General features: G+C 32.5%; 1 protein-coding gene across 4 annotated transcripts in view; it reads right to left on the reverse strand.

Annotated features, from left to right (window-relative positions):
• ARB2A (ARB2 cotranscriptional regulator A) overlaps nt 1-12346 on the reverse strand; it is a 440538-nt gene that overhangs the window by 189115 nt on the left and 239077 nt on the right. For all 4 annotated transcript variants that reach the window (XM_063087443.1, XM_063087441.1, XM_063087442.1 and 1 more), the window contains one exon: nt 3152-3271. In XM_063087443.1, coding sequence (XP_062943513.1) covers nt 3152-3271 — 120 coding nt within the window. The remainder of the gene's footprint in view (nt 1-3151; nt 3272-12346) is intronic.

Here is a 12346-nt window from a genome sequence, read left to right on the forward strand (position 1 = left end):
AGAGCTGTCTTATCAACATCTACTTTTACTAGGAACACAAAGTTTAGAGAATTGAAAATTTGAGTTTTTACTATATGATGAGAGTAAAAGCAGTGAAAGGCATATTTTTAGTATCACTTTTCTCATTATAGTAAACTGTACATTGTCTTTATGACGTTAGACCTGGTCGAGTTCCAAGATTTACTACCATAAAATGAACATTGGTTTTGAAAATAAATCTCTTATTATAATGTATTCTCTTCAGGAGAAATTCAACATATATACAATAATGGTAAATTATGTTCTCAGTTTCAAAAACAACAATTAACAAAATATGAAAGCTCTACAACTATTTTGTGCTCTAAATGTAAAAGTAATTTATCTTCAGCTATTAGCAGCACATTTAATTTTATACTACAATTATACACAATTTTAATTTAGTAAATGGCAAGATGTATTTCATCACAGGTCCTGACTGGTACCTGTTATTCAAACAATAAGCACTATAAGTAATTGCGTTTATTGGTGAAACAGTACTTGCCATACAGTTTATATTTAAAATAAATTTTCTTGAAATTCATGACCTAAGGAAGCATGTGCACTTGTATAGCAATGGTAGAAAAATGATTTCCATGCATTTAAACATGATGCCACAAACTAAGACAGTTCTTTAAGAAATGTGTGTGTATGTGTATGTAGAGCTTTTAACCAGAAGTAAAATTTAATGACATTTAAAAAAATATTAAACTTTACTACAATCCAAAGGATTTAATGTCTGAGGTATGTAATATACTACTAAGAAAAGAAACTAAACCATAATTTAAGATTTATGTACTAATCTTTACAATTCAGTTTCTTATAAAGTTAATACTAAAATTATGAATCCAAGGAAAACAATTTTATATACAAAATTATGTTGAAAAATCTTGGAAGAATGAATATTTGTCAACATTTTAAACACCATGACTTTTCCCCTAAAAATGTTGGTGAGAACAGAAAAGAATATGATTCAGTTTTAGGCAAAAGCAGAAGGTGTAAAAGCATTTCAATGTTTTTTGTTTCTTTAACAATGCTATCTTTTAAAAAGCCTTTTGAAATAAAAACATAATGGACTTAAATATATTAATCAAATTTGTCAAACTCATCAGTGCACAATGTTATTTGCTTAGAGGAATTCATTTTATTAAGTGAGGAACTACTCTTTCTACAGTTGCCACCATCTGTACACCCCTATTACATACCCCAATAAAATTTATTTCACAAAAAGTAGCAAACATACGAAGTTGAGATAATCACCATTAATATTTTAAAACCTAAACAAGATATATTACATTAAATAGACTTCTCAGCCCTGGCGTTGTCTGACAGATATGTGATGTGCCAGTGGTTATATTATATTCCTCCTCCCATGCATATGTCTCCTGCAGAGATAGCAGACTACAGAAGCTGACCCTTACTGAGACCATCTTGTCTCTCTGACAAAGCTCCTTTTTAACTTCTTACTTACTGGTTACTTCCTGTGATGGAGAAAAACTTTAGCTCAGCTTGTGATAATTTCACAGGCCCTGAGGACCCTGACCCTAATAGCCTCAAGGTCAGAAGTCAAGTCTTGTTCTGAAACATCTGTGTGCTTTATATTAAAGTGGAACAAAAGTGGAGAAATATCCACCAGTGTGTGACAAGAAGGACAGGCAGAATAGGACTGACAAACTGGTCATCTGTTAAACCTGGCATCTTAGGTTCATTTTAAAAACTGTGCAAAATACACTTAAGTCCCAAAAATTTGGTGTACAAAAGGTTTTTATAAACTGTGTTAAAGTAAAAAAATAGAAATTTATGTTTTACAGAAATCTGAAATTTGACTTTAAGTCACTCTATGAGTCAAGAAATTTCATGTTTTAAATCACTTAATGGTTTACCAAAAAAAGCTCCATATATATGTGTGTGTATATATAAAATAAAAAGCATATATGATATATCTATATAACTACGTATCTATATCTGTAGGAGTTAAAAGGAATTATTTGAAAATCAACATTCATATTTTAAAAAGCTATCTTAAGATATCCATTACATATATCAAAATAAATAAATTCAGCAGAGTTAAAAATATTTGAAAATAATCCCTAAAAACTGAAATCAATTTAAGAAATAAACTATTTAATTTATTTATTGATCTTAAGATAGCACAAACATTTGTAGATTTAGGTCAGCTAATGTATTCTCAGGTGTCAGGTGTCACCACCAGTTTTATATCTAAATCATGTGGGTAAGCAGTAAGGTGTAGGGAGGTTAAAAAGGCCACAGAAATATTTTTAATTTGCATGACAAAGAGAAATTACTCAAGAACATAAAAATTAGACAATCAATTCTGTGCCTGCTTTTAATGTCCACTTTGATCTATTTGGATTTAAAATTATCAAATGCACTTTTATTAAACTAATCATTTTATTATGGCATTGATACCTTCCCATGACATAAAAAGTTATAAACACGGAGGCATGAATTCTTCATTAGTGCATTTTTAGTAGTGATTCTATCACATTAACCATACCGGCACAAGACTATGTTTCTTGTAATATTGCATATAACACAGGGAAAATTCAGAAATTTTGGTAATTTTTTTCTATCATGTACACATAATCTTAACTCCAAGAATCAGATTATTTTGAAATGCAAAGATTTTTATGGCCAAGCAATGCATTCTAGTTAAAAGTAGATTAATGAAAGCTTCCTGAAAGTTTTAATACTAGTATCTGATGAAGTATCAAACACTAACTAGTAGAAATAAAAGTCACTTAAAAATTATCCAAATATTCCCAAGTATTCAAAGTGTCTCATGAAATTTTAAGATACTTTACAGATAACATAGGCTTCAATGGTGTAAACAGAAAACAGAAAACAGAAATATCATAAAATGTATGGAAACTGGGACTATAATGTAGAAACTAAAAAGTAATATGTAAACAAGGAAAAGGCAAAAAGCTTTCCCATTAGCATTGAAAAGCTGTCACTATAAAATAAATTAGCATACTGTTTTCAAATATCATAAAATTATTTACTCAAAATATTATATTTTCATCCCTTATAAAGTCATGATACCAAGAAAAAAGAAGAGGCTATAAATCCATAAGGACACGGGGATTAAAAATAGAGTTAAATGTATATTTACCAGTTCAACAAAAGCAAGTCCTCCATAGCTGTGAGCAACAAAAAATACATTCTCAGCCGCAGATTGGGCTATGAAATGATCCCAAACATAGATTGCATGTTCTTCAGGAGAACCATTTTCCTATACAGAAAACAAACATCATACATTATATAATATATCTAATTATTATCATAGTAATCAACAATTAAATTATATGCTTTCATACATAGCATAAGAAATAAGATGGTTGTAGCTTACTCAGAATAAAGACAATGCAAAATAACTACATTGAAAATTCAAATGAGAGAATAAATCAGTATTAAACTCTTAGTAAATTATTGCTAAGCTTATAATCTTCCAAAACAAAATATTTAAAATAAACACATTTTTGAGGAGAAACATTCCAGGTATAGTTGAGATATTAAAATATGAGGGTACTTCAAAAAGTTTGTGGAAAAAATATTAAAAGATAATATGAATCTTTACACAAACTTTTTGAAGTACCCTCATATATCTAAGTACATCAGAATTATATGGCAGAAAGTTATAGTGGTATATGATAGAACAGCGTAACATTGAAAAAATTTATTTACATTCCTATATTTATATCTGAAAATGTTTATGTTATGCATCTAAATTATTTGATTGATAAGATTTTAAGTATCTCTTTAGCTGAAAATAAGGAGAAAATGATTAATGAATATTTTCTATTGAAATTTTTTTTTTAATATATACTTTTTTTCTAAGAGCACTTCTCTACATATTTTATTTCAAGAACTGGGAAACCTAAATATATGTAAACATAAAGGCTTTTACATTTCTCCTAACTTGTTAAATCCTAACAAATGTATATATATATTGCTTATATTCTGAAAGTTCTGTAATAACCTCATTTTGCCGTATTTAATTTCTATAGCTGACACATATAGTGATTAAAGCCAAAACCTGGATAATATGAAAAACAAAAACACTGAACAATACTGATCAAAACCAAAAACTTCTAAGAACTAAAACAGATCATGAAAATGTTTTATACAAATATTTCTTAGAAGTTTTAATACTAAAAGACAAATGTCCTAAGAATGTCATGGATATTATACAATAAATACAATTTATTCATATTTCCCATCTTAGAAATTTTATAATAACTTATTGGCCTCATTTGCCATCCAGGAGCTATCTTTCTTGAATGTCTATCTCTGCCCTAAGTTTCTCTCCAGAGCTACAAAGCCAACTATTTAATGGTGATTTTCTTTTGGATGTCCCATAGACATTTCAATTTCAACCAATCCAACACTGTACCAAAAACTTCCTCCTACAAACCTGTGTCACTGTCTGTGCTCCCCACGTCCAGAAATGTGAAATGTGAGTGTCATCTTTTATTTCTCTCTTTCTCAAATTCCTCATACAGTCGACCATTAAAGTTCTGTTGATTCTGTCTTCAATTGTCTCTTAAATCTGTCCTTCTTTCTAGTCTCATTTTCTCTGGCTTAGGTCAAGCCACCATCATTTCACAAAAGGATGACCACAATAGTCTCCAGCCCAGTTTCCCTGCCTCTTGGATTGCCCATTTACATGCTCTCTCAAATCCTGTAGTTAGAACAACCTTTCAAAAATGCAAATATGATCACTGTTACCAAGTCACTCACTCTCTGCTTAGAACCCTCCAAAGTTTTCTCATTGCCCTTAGAATAAACTTCAAATTCCTCAGTACGGCATTCAAGGCCCTTCATGATAGACTTTTGTCTATCTCTTGAACTATAACTCTTAATACTGTTCTGCAAAATGCCTTAACTCAAAAGACACCTCTGCTTCCTTAGTAACCGCAAAGAACACATTCTCTGTTCTGGTTGCAGGGAACAACTTGCAGTAACCCAGTTGTGTCTTACATTTCTGTCACTTGGTCTGGAAGGTGACCCTCGTGTTCTGCCCTCACTTCACCTACCACCTTCACTGCATAATTCCTGTCTGTCTTCAGTACTCAACAATAACTTCCTCTAGGAAGTCTTCCCTATCACTCCCAAGGTTAGGTAATGTCCTCTAACAGCATCTTGTGCATGCTTCCCGTTACTGAACTGAAAGATTTGTATTGTAATTACTTATTAGATTATCACATTCTATTTAGCCAAGAGCTGTGTCTTCTTGTTCATCAAATCTTCATATAAACAAATAATAAAAACACATTTATCTTCATATTGATTACCTGTAAACTTATAGTCATATACTAAAATACAAACATACTTTCAAAGATTATCTGTTAGTAAAATAAATATGAAATTACCTATATTTAAGATATAAAATGAATAAAATAATAATACTGTAATTGAAAAGAAATCCTTCTAGGGATTTTAGGCTTTGATAATTTAGCTTTCATTAGTTTGAAAATCAGGAAAATGATTATCATAAAAATGAGTATAGTGGTTAACTCTAAGGAAAGAGCAGATTTGTGACTGGGAAGTAGACTTCTGGTGGCTGCCAGTGTTCTATTTCTTGACTGGGGTGGTAATTACACAAGTGTGTTCTTCATAGTTTCTTTAAACTAACCATACATATTTAGCACTTTTCTGTAGATATACCTAGAGTTACCAGAGAATTTAGCGTGCAAACTTTTGAAAGTGAAAAAAGATATTACCAATAATTGTACTGGCCTAAATTGGAACTATCCAGAGAAAACCTGGATACCTGGTCACTCTAATTTTATCTTACAATAAAAGAAACATGGAAACAAGAATAAGGAGAGACTTAACAGAGTTTCCACCCATTGATAGTTTACAGATACCTCAAATACTTGTGATGATCCTAAATATTCTATACATGGACAAAATGAAAACATATACAAAACATTTTCTCTAATCCTACCTTTTTAGCCTTTCCTTTCACTATTTCCAGGGGCCTTATGTTCCAGGCAAACCTGGATTACACATTGGTAGTCTGAAAACACCAGACAAAACTCTATCATGGAATTCAGTCTGAGATCCCATGGGTAATATAGCTCAGATTAGGCAAAGCCTAAAGGCAGACAGCAGTTCAGTAATCCATACATGAGATGATAAAGACTAAGATACTCCGCAGGATGGTAGCAGAGAGAATGGAAAGGAAGGGATGGAATGAGTCATTACAAAGGAAGAATGAACAAAACTTGTGATTTACAAGGATAAGAGGGAAACTGCCAGTCAGGCACAAATGGCCCATCTATGACTAAAGGAGAGCTAAGAACCAACAGTTCTTTCTATGGTTTACATATAAAGACTACTGTCTTCAGAGATTAGTACTATAGCTGAATCTTTTCCTTCACAGTCCATGGAGACAATATTTGTTAACAGTAGCCTGCTTGTCCGCAGTAGGAAACAGAAACCTCAAGTTTCCATGTGCCCCAAATACTTAAATATCTTCAGTCTGACTCTAAGGTCATCAAATTATTCTTTAGTTTTAGATTTTAAAGCAATATGTTCTAAAAAGTAAAATCCAATTGAAAAAATGTCTACAATATCTACTAGAAGTTCTTTTATAGGCTCAAGTAAACTATCAAACACTCAAGACTATTTTGGCCCACACCTGATATCCATTGATCTAAAAAGGTACAGTGTAGGAATTACAGCTTGCCAGCAAGGCAGCACCAGACATTCATTTTAAGTGGGAGTCCTGCAGCAGTTCTTGTAGCAGTCCACACAGCCTTCTAGGAGTTACTCTCTTTAGTTCACAAGGTGTTAACTCGGGAGTGATGGAATCAGACTCACCTTGAGCAGGTGCACGAGTTATCCTGGCTTAAAAATCTTACAACCTACAGGAACCAATGACCTCTTATAATAACTCCATAGGCATGGCTTCTAGGATCCCTGCCCATCAGAGACATGTCCAATTGTAAGAGTCACTAGTCTCAGGGAAGAGCAAAGCTATGGCATTTATAGTCCATTATAATTCCTACTAATCTTGATGCAGTTTACCAATTAGGGGTCATTATCTATCATAAGCAATGCCGCCTAGCAAACCATACACTTAGAGTGGATGCTATGGTGTGCTTCCCAGAATCCCTTCAGGTATAAGCCACTCATTTCCTGAGCTGTGGGAATGCTGGCAGCTGATAGCCTTAGCTGAGGCATTCTCTAGAAACTGCCCACAGCAAAAGGAAGCTACCTTGCCTAAGGTTACAATCACACCACTGGGGCAAGCTGCATCCAAAGACTGGTGGATCTACAAAAGCCTGGTCTCTTGCCTAAGGCAAAACATCTCTGAGGAGCCATCCCAGATCCAGAGATCACCATAGGATTAGCTGACACTTTTGTTATGTCTACATTACAGTTCAACTCCTACTCCATTCTATTTTTTTCACTCCTGCAGGTGTTGATCCCAAGAGGACTCCCCAGCAAAATTCCTGCATGCAAATCTCTGTTTCAAAATCTTTTATCTGGGAAACACAACCTAAGATACCATCTTATAAGGTTTCTAGGGAGGACCGAGCCCGTGGCGCACTCGGGAGAGTGCGGCACTGGGAGCGCGGTGACGCTCCCGCCGCGGGTTCAGATCCTATATAGGAATGGCCGGTTCACTCACTGGCTGAGTGCCGGTGACGAAAAAGACAAAAAAAAAAAAGAAAGAAAGAAAAAATATGGTTTCTAGGGAAACAGCTAGAAAATTAGCTGAAGGTTAGAATCTCATGCAGAAGTGGAAAGGGTTTTATTAACTCTTGATCCACAACATATTATAGAAATATATGGCAAGTATTTATAACTATTTACATGTATTATTATCATGCCTATGTTTAAAACTACTGCAAAATATTGTTGGCTCAAGGTTCTCTGCCAACTCCACCATTAGCCACGGTAGGTTAAATTGAATCCTGTACCATTTCATTTGTTCTTTTCAATCCTATTTCTTTAAGTCACTTCTCCTTCCTTCTAGAATGTAAGCAACTTAAAGAAAGATTATCTTTTGGATTCAAACTATAAATACAAGGCATGCTATAGGCACTCAATAAATGATTAACAATGCTAGTGCTATTGGCAATGATACTGTGGACAAAATATTATGGTATACATTTGAAAAATCAAGACAAAAGAGTATTTAAACTCCATTTCAAGAACCTAGCTTCTAATAATCTGAAATGTGGCAAAAGATTGATGGTCAAAGATGTTCACCATTGTCTCATTTATAACACCAAAAATGTGGATTAAGATTAAGTGTCCATTAATGGAAAAATAAATATTTAAATAAACTAGTTTCTCTGAGTTATTCAATCAGTTTATACTGTAATACATTCAGCTCATCTGATTTTATATGTAGCATAATTTTCACTATATAAAAAAGCTTGAAAAGACTTTTCAAAAGGAGGAATTAAATAAAACTATTAAAAGCATCTGAGCTGCGTGTGGATGGTGGGATTATGAGTATTTTCTATTTCTGGTTTCTTTACCTTTTTCTGAATTGTCCAAAGTTTCTGCAAAGTGCATACTTTTTATAATAAAACAAGTAAACAAAAATAACAAAGATCAGTAATACCATCTAGTGATCATTGATGGCTTCTAAGGGAGAATGAGCATCTGAGCAGGGTCTTTAATACCTTCATACCTAACAAATTATAATATCTGGTCTGAACCCAGTGCACATTTTCAAGCAGCAAATAAGGTTTGTTTCAAATAGGTCTAAGGGTAAGAAGTAATAGATAAAAGTTTGATAGTAACTGAAGAAACAGAAAAGCTACAAAAATTAGAAGAGCACATGGAGCACAATAGTCCAAGACTACTAGTATCGTCACTGAGTAACTGAAGGGCAGTACTGTATTTTAAGCACAATAACTGACAAGATCAATAATGATTCTGAATTATCTAAAGACGGTTAATGACATTACACGAACACCATTTTTTAAGGACTAGTAATGTAAAATTAAGAAATAGTTTTATTCAAAATATTATTTAAAAAAATAGGTGATAAAGAAGATAAACCTTAGCTATAAAAAAGTTGGCTTTCATATGTAACTACTTCCCAAGGCTTTCACAAAATTAAGGCTTTTTACTATTTATAGTGTTTAAGCTAGATCACCATCATTTTACAGTTTAACAAATTCTGCCAATATTTGCAGCTTCCAACAAAAATTGAGCATGAGAATTAATAAACTCAGAGTAGTTTTAAATATAAATTTTGAAATATTACATTACTAACATTGAAAATTAAAATCCCAATTTTATAAATGAGGTGATGCTATTCAAAGGCAAATTTATATCTTTCCAACTCATAGCCCACATTGTGTCCACAATTATTATATATTTATAAACTAAAACACAGAGAGTGCATATTACGAGCAGTATACTTTGAGACTAAACAGATTTCAGTAAGAATGACTAATATGCCTCAATTACAGAAATGTAAACATACTAAATCTACAGGTTTCTCCATGAATTTCATATGAGTGCATTTTGTATTGAGTAACTTGACTCAAGCTGGATAATTTTAGAATTTGCAAATGTACAAAGTGCATGAAAAGACAAGAAGTAAATCAATTAATGAGAGTTTGCTGGTGGCAGAATGCATAGGATATTTACACTGTGGAATTCTGCTGTATTCAGAGTTCAGGTTGAATTTCCCGATGTACTCTTGCCGTCATAAATCGTTAAATGGCAAATAGAAGTGATGCACTAAGCAAAGCCTTATCAACTATGCCAGATTCTACTACTTAGGCCTTGCAAGGTCTGCATTTATGATGGACTACCTGAGCTGATAACACATGGAATTATCTAAACAACATTTGCATATTTGTGTAATTATTTTCTAAGGTTAATTAGCTCCTATAATGCATTTCGCCCTTTGAGACTGCTTACAGTGACAGGTTCACATATTTTCTGAACCACTGCCAAATTTGACAGATTTTTCTCGGCTAACCTGTTGCTACAAAGTTATAAAATTAGTGCTCCCATAATACACACTTTAAATTTATAACTGATTTTAGAAAAAGTAAACTGAAAATTCAATGAATTTAAAGGTTTTTAAGATGCCCAGTTTTAAAGTTAAAACTTCAAGATTGTTTTTACTTCATATAAATCTTTCTGTGATTATATTGTAAGCATATTTATTAACCAAATTTTGTTATGAAGAATCAAATCTAACATTTGTGACTTTAAACTAGCACATACCTATGTCACTAATTTCAGTTATGTCACACATAAATGTCACATATCAATATGTATGTAAACACATATACATATACACATATACTTCACCCTCTACCAGATGACCTTAGTATTGCCACTGACTTGCTATTTACACTAGAGAGATCAACTGAAGAACACTAATATAAAATCTACACCTGTTTTATGACAAAATTTACAAATCAAAGTTGTTTCTTCTAAAAATCTAAGACTTTCCATTAGGAAAAGCATGGCTCAATAAAATCCAAATGGAAGGCAGATATCTGAGACAGATGAAATTATGAGGATGAAAAAATGTAAGTTACAATACTGCACCCCACCAATCCACAGGCACAAGATGAAAGGAAACTTGCTTTTTTAGCAATTGGCTAGTAGGGTACCATTCCAGAAAAAATGAAATACAAATACCACATGGCCTTAACCCAGGAAGGCACATACAAGGAAAGTATATGCTTTAGCTTCAAGTCTTAAACTTTTACTTGATTCTGTTATTTAACTCCTTTGTACATTAACAGAGTATAAACTATGCATTAATACGGAACAAAACATTTATAAGAATAGATATATGTAAAATACATTTTATAATGTCACATGGGATGTAATTTATTTTATCCAACTAAATAATTTGGATTAAAAATTTATCTTCATTTTGGCGTATTTTAAATGTGTGATCTTTTACAAATTGTGTGCATTTGTGTTTAACAATGATTAAAGGACTGGGGTTAATACAGGTGCGTAAAACTGATGGTTTAAGCATGCATATAATAAAAACATATCCAGAAATAAAGGAACACTATTTAGTCTCTAAATACTAAATTGAACCATACATGTATTAGATGTTTTTAACTTTAAAAAATGGCAATTTCATAGTAGTCAACCTTAAACATAACAAAAATAGACAAAAGAATCTATAAGCTAGAGATATCTTGAAACTACCAATTTTTTCCTACCTTTCAGGTGTCAAGATATCATTGATAGCAATCAACCTTGAAGACAGATTCAAGGCTATGCTATTGGTCAATATGGCTACATTAATAAATTATAAACAGTTATACACAGAAGACATTTGTAATGGTTACAACTGACAAAAGATCACTATTCAGAACCATATCCAAACATATTTGAATTTAGCAGATATCTCAAACTTAACATGTCCAAAGTAAACTCTGAATTGGATTTCCAGCTCCCCAATATTTGTTCTTCCTTTAGTCTTTTTCACTTGGTAAGTGGTACATTCGCCCACCCAGTTGTTTAAGCCAAAAATCTGGAAGTCACCCTTAACACCTTCATCTTCCCCTACCTCCCATATTTATCCAATTTAACTTATCCTCCAAAATATTTCTAGATCTGTAAATCTCTCTCAACTTCCACTCTTCCTATCCTAGCCTAAGCTTTTACCATATCTTGCCAAGTATACTAGTCACTTGAACTGGCTATATGCTTTCATTTAATCTTTACAATGATGTTATGACATAAATACTATAAATATTCCAGTCTACAGAGATTAATTTGCTCAAGGTCAAATTAGCTGATTTGCAAGCTGGATTGCAAACTAGTGTGTCTGGTTCTAGTGTCTGAACTTCTGTGCTATACTACCTACCCCTTTAAACCATATGTGTGAAAGTGTTGTTAACAAATGACTGTGATATTGTTTATCTTATGATGACATAAAACCTCTTTTTATCTGTCTGAATATAAAATTTAAACCACAATTAACTGACAAGAAGTTAATTTTTTTAAAAAAGGAACAAACAAATTAATTTTGGCCCATCATTTACATATGTGGTGCCAAGTACTATATGATTAGGCCATATTGCCACAAAACAGGTGTGACCTGCAATGGGAGGCAGATGGAGCTAGTAAGTAGGATTCTTAGATTCCAAAACTGTGCTCTTGAGCATTTCCAAAAAGGAAACACTGATAATCTTACTGATTTTAATAAAATCTAGCCTTTCCCCTCTTAGGACAATCTACAATGCAAGCATAATAATGTTAATTGCATGTGCTTCTATAGCACATACTGTGGCAGTCGCAGTATGTGACTAAATACTTTAATATTTATCTAAATACTTTATTA

Source organism: Cynocephalus volans, chromosome 2 (assembly GCF_027409185.1).
Source record: "Cynocephalus volans isolate mCynVol1 chromosome 2, mCynVol1.pri, whole genome shotgun sequence".
Lineage (NCBI taxonomy): Eukaryota > Metazoa > Chordata > Mammalia > Dermoptera > Cynocephalidae > Cynocephalus > Cynocephalus volans.